Source organism: Ascaphus truei, unplaced genomic scaffold, assembly GCF_040206685.1.
Source record: "Ascaphus truei isolate aAscTru1 unplaced genomic scaffold, aAscTru1.hap1 HAP1_SCAFFOLD_502, whole genome shotgun sequence".
Lineage (NCBI taxonomy): Eukaryota > Metazoa > Chordata > Amphibia > Anura > Ascaphidae > Ascaphus > Ascaphus truei.
The window spans coordinates 168,626-196,526 of NW_027456833.1; the positions used below are offsets into that span (position 1 = coordinate 168,626).

The 27,901-nt window shown below is 57.5% G+C and overlaps 1 protein-coding gene across 1 annotated transcript in view; it reads right to left on the minus strand.

The window, feature by feature from the left end:
- LOC142484990 (microtubule-actin cross-linking factor 1, isoforms 6/7-like) overlaps positions 1-27,901 on the minus strand; it is a gene marked incomplete at its 3' end in the record, with an annotated part of 162,914 nt that overhangs the window by 63,338 nt on the left and 71,675 nt on the right. The window contains exons 3-9 of the mRNA XM_075584226.1: positions 27,292-27,363; positions 25,884-26,051; positions 13,136-13,308; positions 7,019-7,178; positions 6,308-6,392; positions 3,956-4,197; positions 1,271-1,390 (exon numbers count right to left, since the gene is read on the minus strand). Of these exons, the coding sequence (XP_075440341.1) occupies positions 1,271-1,390; positions 3,956-4,197; positions 6,308-6,392; positions 7,019-7,178; positions 13,136-13,308; positions 25,884-26,051; positions 27,292-27,363 (1,020 nt within the window). The remainder of the gene's footprint in view (positions 1-1,270; positions 1,391-3,955; positions 4,198-6,307; positions 6,393-7,018; positions 7,179-13,135; positions 13,309-25,883; positions 26,052-27,291; positions 27,364-27,901) is intronic.

Sequence of the window (27,901 nt, forward strand, 5' to 3'; positions counted from 1 at the left end):
TGCGTGCGTGCCAATGTCACACTGCCTGCGTACCAATGTCACACTGCGTGCGTACCAATGTCACACTGCGTGCGTACCAATGTCACACTGCGTGCGTACCAATGTCACACTGCCTGCGTACCAATATCACACTGCCTGCGTACCAATGTCACACTGCCTGCGTACCAATGTCACACTGCCTGCGTACCAATGTCACACTGCCTGCGTACCAATGTCACACTGCGTGCGTACCAATGTCACACTGCGTGCGTGCCAATGTCACACTGCGTGCGTGCCAATGTCACACTGCCTGCGTACCAATGTCACACTGCCTGCGTACCAATGTCACACTGCGTGCGTACCAATGTCACAATGCGTGCGTACCAATGTCACACTGCGTGCGTACCAATGTCACACTGCGTGCGTACCAATGTCACCCTGCGTGCGTACCAATGTCACACTGCCTGCGTACCAATGTCACACTGCCTGCGTACCAGTGTCACACTGCCTGCGTACCAGTGTCACACTGCGTGCGTACCAATGTCACACTGCGTGCATACCAATGTCACACTGCCTGCGTACCAATGTCACACTGCCTGCGTACCAATGTCACACTGCGTGCGTACCAATGTCACACTGCGTGCGTACCAATGTCACACTGCCTGCGTACCAATGTCACACTGCCTGCGTACCAATGTCACACTGCGTGCGTGCCAATGTCACACTGCGTGCGTGCAAATGTCACACTGCGTGCGTGCCAATGTCACACTGCGTGCGTACCAATGTCACACTGCCTGCGTATCAATGTCACACTGCGTGCGTACCAATGTCACTCTGCGTGCGTACCAATGTCACACTGCGTGCGTACCAATGTCACACTGCCTGCGTACCAGTGTCACACTGCGTGCGTGCAAATGTCCTTGCAAAATGGTTTGTAATTATAATAAACTTAATTTAGTTAAGCGTATAGGGAGTCCGTGTTAAAATGGATCAGACGCCACAAGTGACACAAAGGGAGTGCTTATTTGCATGTCATTACCCAGAATCCCTGGCTGCAGTGCAAGCATGCGAAGAGATAATGGGGAAGGGCGGGGCTGTGGGCCGTTCTGAGGCGTGAAGGTGATCACCACGTGGTATTTTTTGTTACCTGAAACGTGATAGCAAATTATTCCAATTATGCCTTTTTCTCCTGTATCAGTGAGCAGGATTTTAGCTGAACCCCTCCCTGCCGTAAGCGCCCTCCGTGGGTGCGGAACCCAGGCCGTGTCCCCTGCTGTGTCCACGTTATTACCTTGTGCTCCCTCAGCTGGGACTGTATGGTGTGTACGTCCAGTGTAACGCAGCCCAGCTCCCCCACGCGTTCCGCCGTGTTAGACAAGTGCGTCAGCTCCGACCCTACAACCTGTTCCAGCTGAGACACCGAGAGAGAGGGAGAGAGAGAGAACAAAGGGGTCACCGCCGGGAGTCCCCATTATTCCAACAGGGAAATCCTGCGGCAGATTTCCGGTTACAACGCCGCGACCGCGAGAACATGTTTCAGCGTAATCGCGTTCCTGCCAGAGATTCAATCAGTAACTGCGCCACTCGTCTCTTTCTTGTGACAAATGAATGTGTCGCATTTCTCCGGGAACGCCGGATTCAGGGGAGTCCGCGGCTGCGTTCCATAACCGACAAGTGGAAATGGTACGGGGTTTTATCGGTATATTTGGATCCGCAGCGGATCGACCGGTTCCTGCGGTCCGCGGAAATCTCAAAAATGGCGACCCGCGTTTGGCGGATTTTTTATTATTATTATTACCGCCGATACACCCCGCGGATTCCGCCACGCGTGGACGGATTTGTAGAACCCCCAATGCGCGGATTCAGCGATCCGCTCGTTTGATTTTGAAGAATGACTGGATCCGCGGATTGGGATCTACAAATTGTATCCAATGGCGATGAATCCACGCGGATTAAACCTAACCAGATCCGGGGCGCGGGTTTTACACCGCGAAACAGATTTGGGGGGAGAAATCCACAAAACAGATTGGGCTGACTCGCCCGTCTCTTATCCCGGATTGGGCTGACTCGCCCGTCTCTTATCCCGGATTGGGCTGACTCGCCCGTCTCTTATCCCGGATTGGGCTGACTCGCCCGTCTCTTATCCCGGATTGGGCTGACTCGCCCGTCTCTTATCCCGGATTGGGCTGACTCGCCCGTCTCTTATCCCGGATTGGGCTGACTCGCCCGTCTCTTATCCCGGATTGGGCTGACTCGCCCGTCTCTTATCCCGGATTGGGCTGACTCCCTCGTCTATACTGACAAACCCTTCTCTTATCCCCAAAGGACGTTAGGTAAAGATTGTAATAATTTTAACAATTGTATGACAAATGTGACATAGTCACAAGGTCATACACAGAAGGTACATTTGTGGTGCACACCACACTAACAATATTTAATTTGTTTATGTGAATAATTACAGTGAAAAACCTTGGTGAAAAAATAACAAATATACTTAAAACTGACACGTGGTGCTGTCTATTCTGATTAGATGATAACAATGGTTATTATTACTTCAAATCTAGTGGATATAGATAACATAATACCAGGGAGTGGGCCTAGTGTCGCGGTGACGTCACGTCACGTGGTGCCTCCGAGACTGCCGATGCCGGTGCAGTAACACACGATCTGTCCTGTATACCGTGATGGGAGTTGTGCAAAAGCTACACATTAGCTAGTTAATATGTTGCTATCTTACAGAGTGTTTTGTTGCCAGTTTTCATCAACACGTTTGTATCCATATCGCTTTCATTAGTGGCAGGGATTCCCGGGTAAAATTTGACAGCGATGTTGGAGCTGTGCTGTTATTTAGCAAACAGCGTTTATACAGTACGCTAGTTTAGCTGCTTAGGGATTCCCCCATGTTATCTGTGCAACCAGCCCTCTGTGTGAACATCAATTTATACACAATTACTGTGACCTACTAGGATATTATCTCCTTATCATGGTTAAATTAGAAGTCGTGGTACAATTTTATGCCATATAAATTGTGTATTTTGGCTTTGTGACTGTAGTGGCATCTAGAAGTATTTTATTGGTTATAAGACTTCATTATTATTAACTGTGGGTATAACTATTGATTTAATCAATATGTACAATTAAGCAGGAGGTTATATTGTTAATAGGTATATTCTTTTTTAATATATATATATATTCACTAGATTTGAAGTAATAATAACCATTGTTATAATCTATGGTAGTTGAAATCAGAATAGACAGCACCACGTGTCAGATTTAAGTATATATTTTATTTTTTCACATTTTTCACCAAGGTTTATCACTGTAATTATTCACATAAAAAATTAAATATTGTTAGTGTGGTGTGCACCACAAATGTACCTTCTGTGTATGACCTTGTGACTATGTCACATTTGTCATACAATTGTTAAAACTATTAACTATCGTACATGGGTAGCACCCATTTGTGTCAAAATTAAGACACATGATATGAATATCATAATAAGCTAAAGTATCTATAAGTTATGTGAGCGGTGTGCTCTGTCTCTTGTTCTTTAAAGATTGTAATAAAACAGCTTTTCTTTACCTTGGAAATGTTCGGAGTTTTAAAAATACTAATGCTAATTTGATTTATTTTTTTCTGCCAATTAGTATCTCCATTCAGCCCATTAAACACGGGCCCGGTGCTGGTTCCCACCCCCCGGGAAGGGACCGCCCGCTATACTTGGTAGTTTTTAATTGTGAATATCTTAATAAATGTCTTGTGAACAGTGTATAGTTAGTGTAACCACAGTCTTCAAGGGCCACCACCCGGTCAGCTTTACAGGATGTCGCTGCTTCAGCACAGTTGGCTCAATCACTCAATCATGTCATTATATAAATATATTATAGTTGGGAGGGGTACTGGGACATGCAACTATAATTTCAGACGGCACGTCTCAATGTGCCCCCTTATTGTGCATGTGATTTTGTGTTATACCTTTTCCATGTCGCTGGTGGCGAGAGTGACCTTCTCTCCTCCGTTCTCGCCGCTCCCCGAGGACACCAGCTTCTCCATGCGCCCCAACCAGAGGGACACGTCTTCCTGGGATGGGTCAAGATGCATGGTGGCTTCCAGTGCCTGGTCCTGCCGCTGCAGGATGTCCCCAGCGCTCTGTGCGATGATTAAATATCTCACCCGCAGAGCATCCACCTTCTCCTGGCTCAGCTGGGCTTCTTCCCCTGCACACATTGGGCACACGCGGCACCATTACAAGGCGTCCCAGCCTGACCACTAATTCCACATTTGCAGACTGGTCTGGTCCCGTATTAACTTTGGAAGTTCTTGTTTTGTAAAAGGACCGCAAACCCCGGACTGCTAAGGACCAGGAATATAGGCACATGGACGGAGGCCTCCTGTGCTGCAAATATGGAGTTGGTTGATTCTCCCGCCCTCCTTATATCTCCGCTCTCATCTCTCGTTATGTGGCCCCTCCTGTCTCCTCAGTGTCTTCTCATTGTCCCATGTTTCTGTACTGCACTATCCCACCTGAGATGTCTCTGTCGCACGCCCCCTAGCTCAGAAACTCTTCGCCCCTCACTATCCATCATGCGCCCTCTCTTCCCATCTTCACGACCCACGGGAAAAGTCACCTCTAGAATAAAGCTTTTCCGTAGCATTATACAATGACCACACGACCCACGGGAAAAGTCACCTCTAGAATAAAGCTTTTCCGTAGCATTATACAATGACCACATGACCCACGGGAACAGTCACCTCTAGAATAAAGCTTTTCCGTAGCATTATACAATAACCACACGACCCACTGGAACACACCAATGGTGCAGCTCAAAAGTATGGCGGTGGGATTCCTGTAAGTTATACAGTCCTTGCTATGTACTGTAATTGGAGGGATGCTGCCTCTGTCCTTATTTCTCTGAAGTCTTGGCAGGGATACGTTATGATACCTGTTACACGCTACATTTGTATCTCTATAACGTGCGTGTATATTGGCTGGTCCCTGAACACATGCCCATGGTGGAACTCTGCTAATCAGGCCAATCAATTGCAGCAGAATGTAAAATCGAATTAACTATTTGGTATGTTTCTGTGAGCTGATTAGGCAAACCCCTCCCTTAATTCTTAGTCGTACAGTATGCACGTGATCAGAGTACTTAAGGCAGTCTATCTTGGCTGTGAGCCATATGGCTATGTAACATCTTAGTGTCACATTTAAAGTGTCTGTGGAGTTAATTTTGGAGGTGAAATTGGAGGTGAAGATTAGAGGAAAATCTGGACACTGCACACCAACTTTGAAACTGTGAGAACTTGACTTTCTATATTATTTGTACTCTTTCTATCCTGCAGTACCTGGTAATCTCTCCTCCTGCATCTCACTATGCCCCCCGCCCCCCACCCTATTGCGTTTTATGTTTACTGTTTCCTCACTCCTTTGCGAACGTCTCTGTTCTCTCCAACTTCCCCACTCCCAAATAAAGTATAATGTGATATGTTATTTATACACCTCTCTCCCAACTACGTCTTTACCCCTCAATAAAAAGCACCCACACAAATCCTCTATTCACACCCTCTATCTACTCCTTCCTGCTGCTGGGGATCTCCCCTAAGCCTGAACTTAGACATAAACAACCACAGTCGCTCCTACCAACCATTGTGGCCAAGCACTGCCATCTTCTGCACTTATTCCCTCACCTGATGTCTCTGTAAGTCTCCCATTATACCAATTAGATTGTAAGCTCTTTGGGGCAGGGATTTCCTTTCCTATTGTCTGATTTTGCTGCACTTATTGTATTATTATAATTTCCTGTAATGTATTCTGTGTGAAGCGCTGAGTACACTTTTGGCGCTATATAAATAAAGACATACAATACTCCGAGTGTCCCAACACATCGGCTCTCCTCCATGCTTCTTGGGATGCCTGTTCAGGTCAGGTTGTGGAAAAGTGGAGGGTGGCTATAAAAGGCAGGACCTTTCTAAGGAGTAATCTCCTCTACTCTCAGGTTCCCGGAATGTATTATCCTTCCCAGTCACGCAGATATCTCCCGCAGTGAAAGACTTTAGGAAGATCGTACATTGTCAGCCACTGACTCCATTATCTAGAAAACAAGGCATAACCCTGCCTTCTGTCCCCAAAACCCCCACCTATTCCAAACCCAGAACCCCACCACTATACCCAGAGAGCCATCATCCAGACACCGTAATCAATCCCCCAGGGAGCCACCTCTACCCCCAGGCACCCTTCTGTCTCAGCCTATTTGAATTGTCCCGGTTTAAGAGCACCAACCTCCCGGTTTAAGAGCACCCACCCACCCATTGTTTAAGAGCACCCACCTGTAACCAGCTCGATCAATGTCTGGCCCTTTTCCAGAACTCCTTCTAGCTCCCCTGGCTTGGAATGGATTTCCTTGCATAGAACCTGGAGGGGAGAAGAAGGCAGAGATAAGTCTCACTACTGAAACACTCATTCAGGATTGGATAGTCATGACTAAGTTTACCGCGAACGATAATAAATTAGTTACATAAAGAGGACACCGGGCTGTGCATCCAATGACTATCCCCTGGCGTTTGGCAGAAGGAGGTAGGTTTTGGCTCCTTGCGGAAACGGATCAATACTCCTGGAAGACTGGTTGTCAAGTCTGGTCCAGTGAAGAGGGCGTCGTTCAGGGAGACTCCCTGGGGCTGAGCGCTGGAGCTGAACACTACCCGGATTTGACTGGGTCTCTGAGGGTGGTAGACACCAGATGATGGGAGGTATAGAGCGAGTCCCACACCACAAGGGGAGGCCATCCCAGGCTTCATTACACAAGCTGATTGAGATATTGCATTATGCTGGGCCCTCTGATCCTGAGCATACGCTGTGACATCGTGACTTGCACTAGGATTTGTTGACTAATAAGTAGGAACAATGACACAATAACTGAATGGTGGTGTAAATCAGGGGTGCTCAAACCCTTCTCCCTGCGCCCCCTTACCCTCCCCCCTGCTCACATCCCTCAGTTTGCGCACCCCTGGTGTAAATGTCGGGAGCTGGCATGGACATACCTGAACCTCTTCATGTGCCTCCTTGATATGGCTTATGGACCCGCTGGCACGCCAGAGCTCTGCCAGTCGCCTCTCCGTGGCGCTCACCCAGTCCTGGAAGGCATCCAGTGACTCCTGGAAGACCTGTGCAGCAGGAGTGATCAGCTCCAGGTGACGGTGCCTGCAAAGACAGCACAGCAGTGGGTCTCATACCTCTCCTCAGGCACCCAGTCTTATTTCTCTCCTCCTGCACCCAGTCTCATACCTCTCCTCAGGCACCCAGTATCACACCTCTCCTCAGGCACCCAGTCTCATTTCTCTCCTCCTGCACCCAGTCTCATACCTCTCCTCAGGCACCCAGTCTCATTTATCTCCTCCTGCACCCAGTCTCATACCTCTCCTCAGGCACCCAGTATCACACCTCTCCTCAGGCACCCAGTCTCATACCTCTCCTCAGGCACCCAGTCTCATATCTCTCCTCAGGCACCCAGTCTCACACCTCTTCTCAGGCACCCAGTCTCACACCTCTCCTCAGGCACCCAGTCTCACACCTCTCCTCAGGCACCCAGTCTCACACCTCTCCTCAGGCACCCAGTCTCATACCTCTCCTCAGGCACCCAGTCTCACACCTCTCCTCAAGCACCCAGTCTCACATCTCTCCTCAGGCACCCAGTCTCACACCTCTCCTCAGGCACCCAGTCTCACATCTCTCCTCAGGCACCCAATCTCACACCTCTCCTCAGGCACCCAGTCTCATATCTCTCCTCAGGCACCCAGTCTCATATCTCTCGTCAGGCACCCAGTTTCATATCTCTCCTCAGGCACCCAGTCTCATACCTCTCCTCAGGCACCCAGTTTCATATCTCTCCTCAGGCACCCAGTCTCATATCTCTCCTCAGGCACCCAGTCTCATATCTCTCCTCAGGCACCCAGTCTCATACCTCTCCTCAGGCACCCAGTCTCACACCTCTCCTCAGGCACCCAGTCTCACATCTCTCCTCAGGCACCCAGTCTCACACCTCTCCTCAGGCACCCAGTCTCACATCTCTCCTCAGGCACCCAATCTCACACCTCTCCTCAGGCACCCAGTCTCATATCTCTCCTCAGGCACCCAGTCTCATATCTCTCGTCAGGCACCCAGTCTCATATCTCTCCTCAGGCACACAGTCTCATACCTCTCCTCAGGCTCCCAGTCTCATACCTCTCCTCAGGCACCCAGTCTCATACCTCTCCTCAGGCACCCAGTCTCATACCTCTCCTCAGGCACCCAGTCTCATACCTCTCCTCAGGCACCCAGTCTCATATCTCTCCTCAGGCACCCAGTCTCACACCTCTCCTCAGGCACCCAGTCTCACATCTCTCCTCAGGCACCCAGTCTCACACCTCTCCTCAGGCACCCAGTCTCATACCTCTCCTCAGGCACCCAGTCCCATATCTCTCCTCAGGCACCCAGTCTCATATCTCTCCTCAGGCACCCAGTCTCATACCTCTCCTCAGGCACCCAGTCTCATACCTCTCCTCAGGCACCCAGTCTCATATCTCTCCTCAGGCACCCAGTATCACACCTCTCCTCAGGCACCCAGTCTCATATCTCTCCTCAGGCACCCAGTCTCATACCTCTTCTCAGGCACCCAGTCTCACACCTCTCCTCAGGCACCCAGTCTCACACCTCTCCTCAGGCACCCAGTCTCACACCTCTCCTCAGGCACCCAGTCTCATACCTCTCCTCAGGCACCCAGTCTCACACCTCTCCTCAGGCACCCAGTCTCACACCTCTCCTCAGGCACCCAGTCTCATATCTCTCCTCAGGCACCCAGTCTCATATCTCTCCTCAGGCACCCAGTCTCATATCTCTCCTCAGGCACACAGTCTCATACCTCTCCTCAGGCACCCAGTCTCATACCTCTCCTCAGGCACCCAGTCTCACACCTCTCCTCAGGCACCCAGTCTCACACCTCTCCTCAGGCACCCAGTCTCACATCTCTCCTCAGGCACCCAGTCTCATACCTCTCCTCAGGCACACAGTCTCATATCTCTCCTCAGGCACCCAGTCTCATACCTCTCCTCAGGCACCCAGTCTCATATCTCTCCTCAGGCACCCAGTCTCACACCTCTCCTCAGGCACCCAGTCTCATACCTCTCCTCAGGCACCCAGTCTCATATCTCTCCTCAGGCACCCAGTCTCATATCTCTCCTCAGGCACCCAGTCTCATATCTCTCCTCAGGCACCCAGTCTCACACCTCTCCTCAGGCACCCAGTCTCACATCTCTCCTCAGGCACCCAGTCTCATATCTCTCCTCAGGCACCCAGTCTCATATCTCTCCTCAGGCACCCAGTCTCATATCTCTCCTCAGGCACCCAGTCTCAAACCTCTCCTCAGGCACCCAGTCTCATACCTCTCCTCAGGCACCCAGTCTAATACCTCTCCTCAGGCACCCAGTCTCAAACCTCTCCTCAGGCACCCAGTCTCATATCTCTCCTCAGGCACCCAGTCTCACACCTCTCCTCAGGCACCCAGTCTCATATCTCTCCTCAGGCACCCAGTCTCATACCTCTCCTCAGGCACCCAGTCTCATACCTCTCCTCAGGCACCCAGTTTCACACCTCTCCTCAGGCACCCAGTCTCATACCTCTCCTCAGGCACCCAGTCTCACACCTCTCCTCAGGCACCCAGTCTCATATCTCTCCTCAGGCACCCAGTCTCATATCTCTCCTCAGGCACCCAGCATCCACCCAATGTCCTATCCATGTGCAAAGTACACCTGCAACGGACGGTTGTAGACCGCTTGCCTTGAGAATTCTGCACTTGAAACCGATCCCACGCTGCGAGATTCCTGCAGCCAGACGAATGGCCCATCGGATTAACACAGCGGGGGTCCCTGCCTTTGAATGTGACTCGAGCTGTGTGAATCCTACCGGGCTGCGAGTCCCATTCAAACGTAGGGACCCCTATGTGTTAATCTGATGAGCCATTACAGCCTGCTGTGGACCATCTCACGAGTTGCTGCGAGATGGTCACAGATTTTCCTTGGCAAGCGGTCTACAACCAGCAGTTGCATCTGTAGGTGCAATCATCACTGTCCAATGCATTGGTTGGTTCTGAAACCCAGCTTGGCTGGTGGGTCTCTGACCAGGGGTCTGAGAACCAGTAGAGTGGAGACATTAAAATGATGGCAAATGTTCACCTGTCTAAAGCCATTATTCAATGTGCTATTAACCTGCTTCCCTGCACTGGGGAAGATTGCAGCCCCACTCAATTGAATGCAGTTGATCTGCACAGAATATTGGTGGGTGTTCAGGATTGTAGCGATTAATGTTATTTAGAAGTGTACAGGACATTGTATACGGCTGCTTTAAAATAGGTTGTCATTAAAAACAAAAAAAGGCGTTTTAGACATCGACATGTAGTGGCAGCGTTACTACCTTTGAAGTGGATAATCTTAGTCTGAATCCCAATAACAGCTACTTATAACCTCGGATATGTCACTTTGTATGACTGAGCACGAAAATTAGATTGTAAGCTCTCTGGGTGACAGGCTGGTTGTGCTTGTAAATTTATAAGCACAGCACCGCTAGCAGAGCTACAATAATTAACAGCCAAAGCTTGTATATGGGAGAATTAAGAGGGGATCTCTGCACTTTCTACTGACTTACACTGGGACGAGGGAATGTTTGTCAGGGAGAAAGTAAAAAGACATTTATTGTGTAACTAGTTATGAGGAAGCCTTCCTGTTGAATAGCGAGAGTGGGCGAGAATGGTATAATTGCGAACACAATCTCCAAGTAAAGTCAGGGGTCCGCAACGCATTGTCAGGGGTCCGCAACGCATTGTCAGGGCGCTCGTTATAGTCAGGGGTCCTCAAAGTATTGTCAGGGCGCTCGTTATTGTCAGGGCGCTCGTTATTGTCAGGGCGCTCGTTATTGTCAGGGCGCTCGTTATTGTCAGGGCGCTCGTTATAGTCAGAGCGCTCGTTATTGTCAGGGCGCTCGTTATAGTCAGAGCGCTCGTTATTGTCAGGGCGCTCGTTATTGTCAGGGAGCTCGTTAATGTCAGGGCGCTCGTTAATGTCAGGGCGCTCGTTATTGGCAGGTCGCTCGCTATTGTCAGGGCGCTCGTTAATGTCAGCACGCTCGTTATTGTCAGGGTGCTCGTTATTGTCAGGGCGCTCGTTATTGTCAGGGCGCTCGTTATTGTCAGGGTGCTCGTTATTGTCAGGGCGCTCGTTATTGTCAGGGTGCTCGTTATTGTCAGGGCGCTCGTTATTGTCAGGGCGCTCGTTAATGTCAGCACGCTCGTTATTGTCAGGGTGCTCGTTATTGTCAGGGCGCTCGTTAATGTCAGCACGCTCGTTATTGTCAGGGTGCTCGTTATTGTCAGGGAGCTCGTTAATGTCAGGGCGCTCGTTAATGTCAGGGCGCTCGTTATTGGCAGGTCGCTCGCTATTGTCAGGGCGCTCGTTAATGTCAGCACGCTCGTTATTGTCAGGTCGCTCGTTAATGTCAGGGCGCTCGTTAATGTCAGCGCGCTCGTTATTGTTAGGGCGCATGGGGCATCTCGGCTCCCGGAGACGTGAAGGTTTGCTTCAGGTTCTAAGATTACTGTAGGAGAACGTTCCGCTGAGATGTTCGAAGCTCCGATAAATCCGGAACCAAACTGTCACCTAACACCACAAACTGACGGTATCCCCCTGTATCCCCCTGTATCCCCCGGTATCCCCCTGTATCCCCCGGTATCCCCCGGCATCCCCCGGCATCCCCCGGCATCCCCCGGTATCCCCCTGTATCCCCCGGTATCCCCCGATATCCCCCGGTATCCCCCGGCATCCCCCGGTATCCCCCGGTATCCCCCTGTAACCCCCGATATCCCCCGGTATCCCCCGGTATCCCCCGGCATCCCCCGGTATCCCCCGATATCCCCCGGCATCCCCCGGCATCCCCCGGTATCCCCCGGCATCCCCCGGTATCCCCCGGTATCCCCCGGCATCCCCCGGTATCCCCCGGTATCCCCCGGTATCCCCCGGAGGGTAACACATGTCCTGGCAGCTAATTATTGGCAAAAAATACATGTGATCAGCATAGGCCACATGCCACGTTACTGTAGCATAACGTGGCCCTATAAAGGTGCTGTGCTTCCTGTCTCCGTGCTCCCCTGATCCAGGGCCCTGAGATACGTCTACAAGTCGGGAACGCGGCGTGGGAAATAGCGCTATCCTAGTTAAATGATGGATAAGTGCGATGTTACGCCCGTCCAAGCCGGTAAAAGCAGCGTTTCAGTATCTGGGCGTTTAATTGCTGGATGTCGTAACTAACGTGTGCCCTTCCCCTCAATATCTGACTTTAAGACCCACCTTAAAACACACCTCTGTAACATGAGTGGCCCCGTGGCTGACACTATACACCTGATACATTAACCTTGCCCCCCTGCAGACGCACTTACCAGAACTCCCTCCTCCTGTCTCTGTACGTTCTCCCTACCTACCAATTAGACTGTAAGCTCTTCGGGGCAGGGACTCCTCTTCCGAAATGTTACTTTTATGTCTGAAGCACTTATTCCCATTATGTGTTATATCGGGGGGGCTCAACTCCAGTCCTCAAGCCTCAGCAACAGGTGAGGTTTTCAGGATATCCCTGCTTCAGCACAGATGGCTCAATCAGTCCCTGCTTCAGCACAGGTGGCTCAGAGTCCGACAGAGCCTCTGTTTGAGCCACCTGTGCTGAAGCAGGGATATCCTGAAAACCTGTCCTGTTGGGGGAGCTTGAGGTCTGGAGATGGGCCCCCCTGAGTTATATTATTTGCCCCGTGCGTTACCGCTGTGACGCGCTCTGTACACAGATGGAGCTATATAAATAAAGATATACATACAGGCACCGTATGCCGCCATGTTAACTTTAACGCACTGTCGCGGCGATGCGCTGTTATGGTAACGCCTCATTTGCATATCACGGGAATGTCGCTATCCGTAACCTCCCGTATAGTTAGCGCGCGGCATGACAAGTTTGCGTCTCCCACGTGTGGCGCAGATTGTTATACGGAGATGTGTACGCCACGTCCGACCAGAGCATTATAATCCACGTGTCCCACGGACGCGCCACCAATCCCAAACTCACGCGGTGGCCAGTAAGGCCAGCACACCTACCTGGCGTGTGCGTTCTGGATGAGGGCGTCCCAGCGCTCCTGCAGGTCTGAGAGGGGACGTCGGTGCCCTTTCTCTCCTGCGCCCCCTATGGGGAGGGTCTGGCATGGCCTCCCTTTGTGGTGTAGGACTCGCTCTATCCGGGGCCTCCTCTCCTCCAGCAGCCTCTGAAGAAGCTGCAATATAAGGGGTTAACTTCCTATGTACACAGATCATACGCTGGGGCACCCACATTGGCACGCACACTCGCTGGGACGCACACACGCTGGGGCACGCACACTCGCTGGGGCACACGCTGGGGCACACGCTGGGGCACGCACACTCGCTGGGACGCACACACGCTGGGGCACGCACACTCGCTGGGGCACACGCTGGGGCACACGCTGGGGCACGCACACTCGCTGGGACACACGCTGGGGCACACGCTGGGGCACACGCTGGGGCACACGCTGGGGCACACGCTGGGACACACGCTGGGGCACACGCTGGGGCACACGCTGGGGCACACGCTGGGGCACACGCTGGGACACACGCTGGGGCACACGCTGGGGCACACGCTGGGGCACACGCTGGGGCACACGCTGGGGCACCCACATTGGCACGCACACACGCTGGGGCACACGCTGGGGCACACGCTGGGGCACACGCTGGGACACACGCTGGTACACACGCTGGGGCACACGCTGGGACACACGCTGGGGCACACGCTGGGGCACACGCTGGGGCACACGCTGGGGCACCCACATTGGCACGCACACACGCTGGGACACACGCTGGGGCACACGCTGGGACACACACTGGGGCACACGCTGGGGCACACGCTGGTACACACGCTGGGGCACACGCTGGGACACACGCTGGGGCACACGCTGGGGCACCCACATTGGCACGCACACACGCTGGGGCACACCTTGGGGCACACGCTGGGGCACACGCTGGGGCACACGCTGGGGCACATGCTGGGGCACCCACATTGGCACGCACACACGCTGGGACACACCTTGGGGCACACGCTGGGGCACCCACATTGGCACGCACACACGCTGGGACACACCTTGGGGCACACGCTGGGACACACGCTGGCACACACGCTGGGGCACACGCTGGGGCACACGCTGGGACACACGCTGGCACACACGCTGGGGCACACGCTGGGACACACCTTGGGGCACATGCTCGGGCACCCACATTGGCACGCACACACGCTGGGGCACACGCTGGGGCACACGCTGGGGCACACGCTGGGGCACATGCTGGGGCACCCACATTGGCACGCACACACGCTGGGGCACACGCTGGGGCACACGCTGGGGCACACGCTGGGACACACCTTGGGGCACATGCTGGGGCACCCACATTGGCACGCACACACGCTGGGGCACACGCTGGGGCACACGCTGGGGCACACGCAGGGGCACACGCTGGGGCACCCACATTGGCACGCACACACGCTGGGGCACACGCTGGGGCACACGCTGGGGCACACGCTGGGACACACGCTGGTACACACGCTGGGGCACACGCTGGGACACACGCTGGGGCACACGCTGGGACACACGCTGGGGCACACGCTGGGGCACCCACATTGGCACGCACACACGCTGGGACACACGCTGGGGCACACGCTGGGACACACGCTGGGGCACACACTGGGACACACGCTGGTACACACGCTGGGACACACGCTGGGGCACACACTGGGGCACACGCTGGGACACACGCTGGGGCACACGCTGGGGCACCCACATTGGCACGCACACACGCTGGGGCACACCTTGGGGCACACGCTGGGGCACACGCTGGGGCACACGCTGGGGCACATGCTGGGGCACCCACATTGGCACGCACACACGCTGGGACACACCTTGGGGCACACGCTGGGGCACCCACATTGGCACGCACACACGCTGGGACACACCTTGGGGCACACGCTGGGACACACGCTGGCACACACGCTGGGGCACACGCTGGGGCACACGCTGGGACACACCTTGGGGCACATGCTCGGGCACCCACATTGGCACGCACACACGCTGGGGCACACGCTGGGGCACACGCTGGGGCACACGCTGGGGCACATGCTGGGGCACCCACATTGGCACGCACACACGCTGGGGCACACGCTGGGGCACACGCTGGGACACACCTTGGGGCACATGCTGGGGCACCCACATTGGCACGCACACACGCTGGGGCACACGCTGGGGCACACACTGGGACACACGCTGGAGTACACGCTGGGGCACCCACATTGGCACGCACACACGCTGGGGCACACGCTGGGGCACACGCTGGGGCACACGCTGGGGCACATGCTGGGGCACCCACATTGGCACGCACACGCGCTGGGGCACACGCTGGGGCACACGCTGGGGCACCCACATTGGCATGCACACTCGCTGGGACACACCTTGGGGCACACGCTGGTGCACCCATATTGGCACGCACACACGCTGGGGCACACGCTGGGGCACATGCTGGGGCACCCACATTGGCACGCACACACGCTGGGGCACACGCTGGGGCACACGCTGGGGCACACGCTGGGGCACCCACATTGGCACGCACACACGCTGGGGCACACGCTTGTGCACACGCTGGGGCACACGCTGGGACACACGCTGGGGTACACGCTGGGGCACCCACATTGGCACGCACACACGCTGGGGCACACGCTGGGGCACACGCTGGGGCACACGCTGGGGCACATGCTGGGGCACCCACATTGGCACGCACACACGCTGGGGCACACGCTGGGGCACACATGCTGGGGCACACGCTGGGGCACACGCTGGGGCACCCACATTGGCACGCACACACGCTGGGGCACACGCTGGGGCACACGCTGGGACACACGCTGGGGTACACGCTGGGGCACCCACATTGGCACGCACACACGCTGGGGCACCCACATTGGCACGCACACATGCTGGGGCACACGCTGGGGCACACGCTGGGGCACACGTTGGGGCACGTGCTGGGGCACCCACATTGGCACGCACACACGCTGGGGCACACGCTGGGGCACACGCTGGGACACACCTTGGGGCACATGCTGGGGCACCCACATTGGCACGCACACACGCTGGGGCACACGCTGGGGCACACGCTGGGACACACCTTGGGGCACATGCTGGGGCACCCACATTGGCACGCACACATGCTGGGACACACCTTGGGGCACATACTGGGGCACCCACATTGGCACGCACACACGCTGGGGCACACGCTGGGGCACACGCTGGGACACACGCTGGGGTACACGCTGGGGCACCCACATTGGCACGCACACACGCTGGGGCACACGCTGGGGCACACGCTGGGGCACATGCTGGGGCACCCACATTGGCACGCACACACGCTGGGGCACACGCTGGGGCACACGCTGGGACACCCACATTGGCACGCACACACGCTGGGGCACACGCTGGGGCACATGCTGGGACACACGCTGGGGCACACGCTGGGGCACACGCTGGGACACACGCTGGGGCACACGCTGGGACACACGCTGGGGCACACGCTGGGGCACCCACATTGGCACGCACACACGCTGGGGCACACGCTTGGGCACACGCTGGGGCACACGCTGGGGCACCCACATTGGCACGCACACACGCTGGGACACACCTTGGGGCACACGCTGGGGCACCCACATTGGCACGCACACATGCTGGGGCACACGCTGGGGCACACGCTGGGGCACCCACATTGGCACGCACACACGCTGGGGCACACGCTGGGGCACACGCTGGGGCACCCACATTGGCACGCACACATGCTGGGGCACACGCTGGGGCACACGCTGGGACACACGCTGGGGCACACGCTGGGGCACCCACATTGGCACGCACACACGCTGGGGCACACGCTGGGACACCCACATTGGCACGCACACATGCTGGGGCACACGCTGGGGCACACGCTGGGACATACACTGGGGCACACGCTGGGGCACCCACATTGGCACGCACACGCGCTGGGGCACACGCTGGGGCACACGCTGGGGCACCCACATTGGCACGCACACACGCTGGGGCACACGCTGGGACACACGCTGGGACACACGCTGGGGCACACGCTGGGGCACACGCTGGGGTACCCACATTGGCACGCACACACGCTGGGGCACACCTTGGGGCACACGCTGGGGCACCCACATTGGCACGCACACATGCTGGGGCACACGCTGGGGCTCATGCTGGGACACACGCTGGGGCACACGCTGGGGCACCCACATTGGCACGCACACGCGCTGGGGCACACGCTGGGGCACACGCTGGGGCACCCACATTGGCACACACACACGCTGGGGCACACGCTGGGACACACGCTGGGACACACGCTGGGACACACCTTGGGGCACACGCTGGGGTACCCACATTGGCACGCACACATGCTGGGGCACACGCTGGGGCACACGCTGGGGCACACGCTGGGGCACACGCTGGGACACACGCTGGGGCACACGCTGGGACACACGCTGGAACACACGCTGGGGCACACGCTGGGGCACCCACATTGGCACGCACACACGCTGGGGCACACGCTGGGGCACACGCTGGGACACACGCTGGGGCACACGCTGGGGCACACGCTGGGGCACACGCTGGGGCACCCACATTGGCACGCACACACGCTGGGGCACACGATGGGGCACACGCTGGGGCACACGCTGGGGTACCCACATTGGCACGCACACTCGCTGGGGCACACGCTGGGGCACACGCTGGGACACACGCTGGGATACACGCTGGGGCACACGCTGGGACACACGCTGGGGCACACGCTGGGACACACGCTGGGATACACACTGGGGCACACTCGCTGGGACGCACACACCTGGGACGCACACACACTGGGGCACCCACATTGGCACGCACACACGCTGGGACACACCTTGGGGCACACGCTGGGGCACCCACATTGGCACGCACACACGCTGGGGCACACGCTGGGGCACACGCTGGGGCACACGCTGGGACACACGCTGGGGCACACGCTGGGGCACCCACATTGGCACGCACACACGCTGGGGCACACGCTGGGACACCCACATTGGCACGCACACACGCTGGGGCACACGCTGGGGCACACGCTGGGACACACGCTGGGGCACAAGCTGGGGCACCCACATTGGCACGCACACGCGCTGGGGCACACGCTGGGGCACACGCTGGGGCACATGCTGGGACACACGCTGGGACACACGCTGGGGCACCCACATTGGCACGCACACACGCTGGGGCACACGCTGGGGCACACGCTGGGACACACGCTGGGGCACACGCTGGGGCACACGCTGGGGCACCCACATTGGCACGCACACACGCTGGGGCACACGCTGGGACACCCACATTGGCACGCACACATGCTGGGGCACACGCTGGGGCACACGCTGGGACACACGCTGGGGCACACGCTGGGGCACCCACATTGGCACGCACACACGCTGGGGCACACGCTGGGGCACACGCTGGGGCACCCACATTGGCACGCACACACGCTGGGGCACACGCTGGGACACACGCTGGGACACACGCTGGGGCACACGCTGGGGTACCCACATTGGCACGCACACACGCTGGGGCACACCTTGGGGCACACGCTGGGGCACCCACATTGGCACGCACACATGCTGGGGCACACGCTGGGACACACGCTGGGGCACACGCTGGGGCACCCACATTGGCACGCACACGCGCTGGGGCACACGCTGGGGCACACGCTGGGGCACCCACATTGGCACGCACACACGCTGGGGCACACGCTGGGACACCCACATTGGCACGCACACATGCTGGGGCACACGCTGGGGCACACGCTGGGGCACACGCTGGGGCACACGCTGGGGCACACGCTGGGACACACGCTGGGGCACACGCTGGGACACACGCTGGGACACACGCTGGGGCACACGCTGGGGCACCCACATTGGCACGCACACACGCTGGGGCACACGCTGGGGCACACGCTGGGACACACGCTGGGGCACACGCTGGGGCACACGCTGGGGCACACGCTGGGGCACCCACATTGGCACGCACACACGCTGGGGCACACGCTGGGGCACACGCTGGGGTACCCACATTGGCACGCACACTCGCTGGGGCACACGCTGGGGCACACGCTGGGGTACCCACATTGGCACGCACACTCGCTGGGACGCACACACCTGGGACGCACACACACTGGGGCACCCACATTGGCACGCACACACGCTGGGACACACCTTGGGGCACACGCTGGGGCACCCACATTGGCACGCACACACGCTGGGGCACACGCTGGGACACACGCTGGGGCACACGCTGGGACACACGCTGGGGCACACGCTGGGGCACACGCTGGGGCACACGCAGGGACACACGCTGGTACACACGCTGGGGCACACGCTGGGGCACCCACATTGGCACGCACACACGCTGGGACGCACACGCTGGGGCACACGCTGGGGTACCCACATTGGCACGCACACTCGCTGGGACGCACACACCTGGGACGCACACACACTGGGGCACCCACATTGGCACGCACACACGCTGGGGCACACGCTGGGGCACACGCTGGGGTACCCACATTGGCACGCACACTCGCTGGGACGCACACACCTGGGACGCACACACACTGGGGCACCCACATTGGCATGCACACACGCTGGGACACACCTTGGGGCACACGCTGGGGCACCCACATTGGCACACACACACGCTGGGGCACACGCTGGGGCACACGCTGGGACACACGCTGGGGCACACGCTGGGGCACACGCTGGGGCACACGCTGGGGCACACGCTGGGGCACCCACATTGGCACGCACACATGCTGGGGCACACGCTGGGGCACACGCTGGGACACACGCTGGGGCACACGCTGGGGCACCCACATTGGCACGCACACACGCTGGGGCACACGCTGGGGCACACGCTGGGGCACACGCTGGGACACACGCTGGGGTACCCACATTGGCACGCACACTCGCTGGGGCACACGCTGGGACACACGCTGGGGCACACGCTGGGGCACCCACATTTGCACGCACACGCGCTGGGGCACACGCTGGGGCACACGCTGGGGCACCCACATTGGCACGCACACTCGCTGGGACGCACACACACTGGGGCACCCACATTGGCACGCACACTCGCTGGGATGCACACTCGCTGGGACGCACACTCGCTGGGACGCACACACCTGGGACGCACACTCGCTGGGACGCACACACGCTGGGGCGCACACACGCTGGGACGCACACACGCTGGGACGCACACACGCTGGGACGCACACACGCTGGGGCACCCACATTGGCACGCACACTCGCTGGGACACACGCTGGGGCACCCACATTGGCACGCACACTCGCTGGGACGCACACACGCTGGGACGCACACACGCTGGGACGCACACACGCTGGGACGCACACACGCTGGGATGCACACTCGCTGGGACGCACACACGCTGGGACGCACACACGCTGGGACGCACACTCGCTGGGACGCACACACGCTGGGACGCACACACGCTGGGACACACACGCTGGGACGTATGCTGGCGCACATGCTGGGAGATACATCGGCGCACACACTCGCTGGGACGCACACTCGCTGAAAGATACGTTGGCGAACACGCTGGGAGATACATTGGCGCACACACTGACGCACACGCTGGGACACACACTGACGCACACGTTGGGACACACACTGACGCACACGTTGGGACACACACTGACGCACACGCTGGGGCACCCACATTGGCACGCACACACGCTGGGGCACACGCTGGGGCACACGCTGGGGTACCCACATTGGCACGCACACTCGCTGGGGCACACGCTGGGGCACACGCTGGGGTACCCACATTGGCACGCACACTCGCTGGGACGCACACACCTGGGACGCACACACACTGGGGCACCCACATTGGCACGCACACACGCTGGGACACACCTTGGGGCACACGCTGGGGCACCCACATTGGCACGCACACACGCTGGGGCACACGCTGGGGCACACGCTGGGACACACGCTGGGGCACACGCTGGGGCACACGCTGGGGCACACGCTGGGACACACGCTGGGGCACACGCTGGGGCACACGCTGGGACACACGCTGGTACACACGCTGGGGCACACGCTGGGGCACCCACATTGGCACGCACACACGCTGGGACGCACACGCTGGGGCACACGCTGGGGTACCCACATTGGCACGCACACTCGCTGGGACGCACACACCTGGGACGCACACACACTGGGGCACCCACATTGGCACGCACACACGCTGGGGCACACGCTGGGGCACACGCTGGGGTACCCACATTGGCACGCACACTCGCTGGGACGCACACACCTGGGACGCACACACACTGGGGCACCCACATTGGCATGCACACACGCTGGGACACACCTTGGGGCACACGCTGGGGCACCCACATTGGCACGCACACACGCTGGGGCACACGCTGGGGCACACGCTGGGACACACGCTGGGGCACACGCTGGGGCACACGCTGGGGCACCCACATTGGCACGCACACATGCTGGGGCACACGCTGGGGCACACGCTGGGGCACCCACATTGGCACGCACACACGCTGGGGCACACGCTGGGGCACACGCTGGGGCACACGCTGGGACACACGCTGGGGTACCCACATTGGCACGCACACTCGCTGGGGCACACGCTGGGACACACGCTGGGGCACACGCTGGGGCACCCACATTTGCACGCACACACGCTGGGGCACACGCTGGGGCACACGCTGGGGCACCCACATTGGCACGCACACTCGCTGGGACGCACACACACTGGGGCACCCACATTGGCACGCACACTCGCTGGGATGCACACTCGCTGGGACGCACACTCGCTGGGACGCACACACCTGGGACGCACACTCGCTGGGACGCACACACGCTGGGGCGCACACACGCTGGGACGCACACACGCTGGGACGCACACACGCTGGGACGCACACACGCTGGGGCACCCACATTGGCACGCACACTCGCTGGGACACACGCTGGGGCACCCACATTGGCACGCACACTCGCTGGGACGCACACACGCTGGGACGCACACACGCTGGGACGCACACACGCTGGGACGCACACACGCTGGGATGCACACTCGCTGGGACGCACACACGCTGGGACGCACACACGCTGGGACGCACACTCGCTGGGACGCACACACGCTGGGACGCACACACGCTGGGACACACACGCTGGGACGTATGCTGGCGCACATGCTGGGAGATACATCGGCGCACACACTCGCTGGGACGCACACTCGCTGAAAGATACGTTGGCGAACACGCTGGGAGATACATTGGCGCACACACTGACGCACACGCTGGGACACACACTGACGCACACGTTGGGACACACACTGACGCACACGTTGGGACACACACTGACGCACACACGCTGGGACGCACACACGCTGGGACGCACACTCGCTGGGACGCACACACGCTGGGACGCACACACGCTGGGACACACACGCTGGGACGTATGCTGGCGCACATGCTGGGAGATACATCGGCGCACACACTCGCTGGGACGCACACTCGCTGAAAGATACGTTGGCGAACACGCTGGGAGATACATTGGCGCACACACTGACGCACACGCTGGGACACACACTGACGCACCCGTTGGGACACACACTGACGCACACGTTGGGACACACACTGACGCACACGTTGGGACACACACTGACGCACACACTGACGCACACACTGACGCACACACTGACGCACACGTTGGGACACACACTGACGCACACACTGACGCACACACTGACGCACACGCTGAGACACACGCTGAGACACACGCTGAGACACACACTGACACACACGCTGGGACACACACTGACGCACACGCTGGGACACACACTGACGCACACGCTGGGACACACACTGACGCACACGTTGGGACACACACTGACGCACACAGTGACGCACACACTGACGCACACGCTGAGACACACGCTGAGACACACGCTGGGACACACACTGACGCACACGCTAGAAAATTGGAGCACAGACTTTTGATAGATTGAAATGAAAAGTGTTTTTTTGCCCCTGTTTTACTCCAAAACTGCCTGGATACAGAACCCCCCCCCCCCCATGTTATATTAATTACTATAGGCTAAGGCTCTGATTATCCCTTCACTGCTGAAAGCCGATTGGCCGATTTCAGTAATGGGCCAGAGTTTTTTTGGCATCTTGCTAAATTTTGAATTCCAACCAATCAGCTTTCATGCTTCATGCAGTGAGTGACAGCGGCTCTCAGACAGGGGAGGTGATTGGATAGCAGGCAGCAGTCAGGCACTGACTCCTCCCTCTCCCTGCAGCCAAGCACTGACTCCTCCCTCTCCCTGCAGCCAGGCACTGACTCCTCCCCCACCCTGCCTGCAGCCAGGCACTGACTCCTCCCCCACCCTGCCTGCAGCCAGGCACTGACTCCTCCCCCACCCTGCCTGCAGCCAGGTACTGACTCCTCCCCCTCCCTGCCTGCAGCCAGGCACTGACTCCTCCCCCTTCCTGTCTGCAGCCAGGCACTGACCCCTCCCCCACGCTGTCTGCAGACAGGCACTGACTCCGCCCCCTCTCTGGAGCCAGACACTGGCTCCTCCCCACACCCTGCCTGCAGCCAGGCACTGACTCCTCCCCCACCCTCCCTGCAGCCAGGCACTGACTCCTCCCCCTCCCTCCCCCTCCTGTCTGCAGCCAGGCACTGACTCCTCCCCCTCCCTCCCTGCAGCCAGGCACTGACTCCTCCCCCTCCTGCCTGCAGCCAGGCACTGCCTCCTCCCCCTCCCTCCCTGCAGCCAGGCACTGACTCCTCCCCCTCCTGCCTGCAGCCAGGCACTGACCCCTCCCCCTCCCTGCAGCCAGACACTGACTCCTCCCCCTCCTGCCTGCAGCCAGACACTGACTCCTCCCCCTCCTGCCTGCAGCCAGGCACTGACTCCTCCCCCTCCTGCCTGCAGCCAGGCACTGACTCCTCCCCCTCCGGCCTGCAGCCAGGCACTGACTCCCCCCCCTTCCTGCAGCCAGACACTGACTCCTCCCCCTCTTGCCTTCAGCCAGGCACTGACTCCTCCCCCTCCCTGCAGCCAGACACTGACTCCTCCCCCTCCTGCCTGCAGCCAGGCACTTACTCCTCCACCACCCTGTCTGCAGCCAGGCACTGACTCCTCCCCCTCCTGCCTGCTGACTCCTCCCCCTCCCTCCCCCTCCTGCCTGCAGTAAGGCACTGACTCTTCCCCCTCCCTGCCTGCAGCCAGGCACTGACTCCTCCCCCACCCTGCCTGCAGCCAGGCACTGACTTCCCCCCTCCCTCCCCCTCCTGCCTGCAGCCAGACACTGACTCCTCCCCCTCCTGCCTGCAGCCAGGCACTGACTCCTCCCCCTCCCTGCAGCCAGACACTGACTCCTCCCCCTCCCTGCAGCCAGGCACTGACTTCCCGCTCCCTGCCTGCAGCCAGGCACTGACTCCTCCCCCCACCTTGCCTGCAGCCAGACACTGACTCCTCCCTCTCCCTGCAGCCAGGCACTGACTCCTCCCCCTCCCTGCCTGCAGCCAGGCACTGACTCCTCCCCCTCCTGCCTGCAGTAAGGCACTGACTCCTCCCCCTCCTGTCTGCAGCCAGGCACTGACTCCTCCCCCTCCTGCCTGCAGCCAGGCACTGACTCCTCCCCCCCCCCCCTGCCGGGCGCGCGTGTCACAGTCATGACTGGGACCGCAGCCTTAGTCTGGGCTCAGACTACGCTGCGGAGTCAAAGCACGTGGAGACATCCCCTGCGTTGGGGACTCCTCGTGAGAGACTGCGCTGGATCGGCGGATCCTTTTCGAAGTGTCAGTGACCGGGTGCTGGAGCGCACGGCAGGTATTTCCACAAGTGCATCAACATACCGGTACCTGCAGGCGCTGATCCCGCCTGGGGGGTGGGTCCCTTGGGGACACTTGGGAGGTTAAGTGACCAAGGGACTGGTCGGTTACGCTGGACACGGTGTGGGACATACACGGTGGTGGGAGGACCCTACTGCACAGTGACGTGTGGCAGGGGCCACTGGTACACAGTTACAGTCACTCGTGTGTGTATATGCTCTGCATAGTTACAGCCATTTCTATGTGTGTATATGCTCTGTATATAGTAACGGGTTACGTATATTTGCGAGCTGTCATATTGTTCTTGTTCAGGGGAATCTCACATATCGGGGATCCTGGGCAGGTGGAGGCGCTGCCAATTAACCTATTGTGGCCCCAGGCTCCCAGTAGCGGAGGCTCAGATCTCTGTGAGCCAGCAGGTAAAGCCAGCACCAGTAGACCCGCCTAGTCAGAGGGAAAGAGGGCTACACATATTACTATTACGGTATTATATTACTGTGTGGTAGAGGGTACCAATATTATTGGGTTCAGTAAAGGTTGCTAGTATATACTTGAGTGTGTGTATTATTAGTATTGTTCCTGTAAGAGGATTATCCCATCCATTTGGGATCCTGCGCAGGTGGAGGCGCTGTCACCAGGTGAATCAGGTACACCCCAGGCTCCCAGAGGTGGAGGTTCGGGCCTCCTGTGAGCCACAGGCAACTTAACGCACCACACACTCCGTAGCCGCCACATCTCCCATAGGCGGAGGGGGGGAGAGCTTTTCTATTTCTCATCCAAAAAGAGGCTGAGAAGGATGACTTCTCTGCGATGTTTCGGGGCCTCCGGGGATTGAAACGACCCTGTCTCACCTTCTGCTCCTGCAGCTGAGCCTTGATGACCTTCACCTCGGACGCGAGAGGCTTCTGAGCCTCCGTCAGCTCCTCCATGTCCGACACCCAGTTCAGGATGGTCTCCAGCGAGTCCGGCGGCTCTGTGCTCTGCCATTCGTCCGGCAACGTGAGAGCCCGTTGGGCAACCTGGAGAGAGAGGAACCCAACTCGTTCTGAGCCTGGAGAAGGTAATCAAGGTGAAGGTCTTCCACATGGGAGAACCCCGTGCCCGGTTATTGCCAACCTGTCTCCACGCCGACATGACGGTCTCCATTTCCCATACAAATGCAGGGCTGTAATCAATATCATATATTGTGAATATAGATAGACGAGAACACAGAGACTGGTTGACCACAGTGACCGACTTCTCGCGCGCAGCCTCCTAAAAACGTTCGTTTCGCCTCTGGCGCTTGCGTTATGCACTTCGTGCACAATGGAAGAGGTTCAACATTAAAAGCCCCATGTAATAGAATGGATTCCACTTAATGGGATCAATTCATTAGGTTATTTATGCAGGGAAACGGTCACTGTAACCCTGTGTAGGTTACCCGTCCAATGTAGGTAACAATGGGTGAAAGCCTTCTGGTGATATAGAGGCAGATTGGCAATACTGAGGGACCCTGGGCAATTCTTCTTTATTAATAGTGTTATTTCTTATATAGCACTGACGGTGTATAGTGGTCCGAGGAGCTTACAATCTAACTTTGGTGCCTGAGTCACAGGGAGATACAGTGACTGGCACAAGGTTGAAGCAGGTGTCACCGGGAATAAAGCGCCCCAATAATTCCCAGGTAACATTCCTACGGTTAGTGAGTCCTTCAGCGCACAATGCAAGCTCCCCCAGGCTGGAGCTTAATGCGTCTCAGCATTGCCCCGCTGCTCTCAGTCACAGGGTTAGAAGCCCGGTCACACGTACAATTAGCTCTGTGGGTAAGTGTTAACATCAGGATAAATAACAGCTGGTAGTGATTGTGGTAAACGCTCGTTTTTAGTCCTGGCACCACTATGATTTAATTTTTGTAATAGGTTTGAAGCAGGGGGTATCATATAAATATATATATCATATATATCATATAGATATATAATATATAATGTATATATATATATATATACTGTAACCCTTTCTTTCCAGAAGGGTCTGCAATGCATTGCCAGCGTTTGTGCCTCTTATCTGTTAAAGGGTCTCACTTAACAGCTAAGCTGCCAGAGGGAGCTGGAAATCATTGCAAAGCGACTCCCCAAAGCAGAACGCTGTCAGAGCTTCTGGCAGGGGAGGGGTTAAATGGCCTGTGTATTGGGTGTGTTTATTTCAGGTGCTGCTGCCCCGGTAGCAGACTGTGCTACTCTCCATGCTGGCGCCATATAATAGCGGATAGGGGTCCCATACCATCTTGCTGAACGCGTCCCATTGGCCCACGCGGTACTGGGATTCTGTCTGCGCCTCTCTGCTTGTCTGCACCTGTAGGGAAGACAAAGTAACCTTGACAAAGTGCTTGGCATGAAACGCGTAGGTGGTGAGTTCATGTAGTTCCTGCTTTTGGGAAGTCTGCAATAAATAGCCTACCTGCTTATGTTGGAGTCTGCCTGGGGTTATTTCCCCAAGCTTACAAGTCAGTGGCTGTGCTCTGGCTGATGCACTACATCACAAGACAAAGTAACAGTCAAATAAAGAGGTCTCTCTCCCTCTACCACTAACCAACCCTGTCTCTCACTATCACTAACTAACACTGTCTCTCTCCCTCTACCACTAACCAACCCTGTCTCTCACTATCACTAACTAACCCTGTCTCTCTCCCTCTACCACTAACCAACCCTGTCTCTCACTATCACTAACTAACCCTGTCTCTCTCCCTCTACCACTAACCAACCCTGTCTCTCACTATCACTAACTAACACTGTCTCTCTCCCTCTACCACTAACTAACCCTGTCTCTCACTATCACTAACTAACCCTGTCTCTCTCCCTCTACCACTAACCAACCCTCTCTTACTATCACT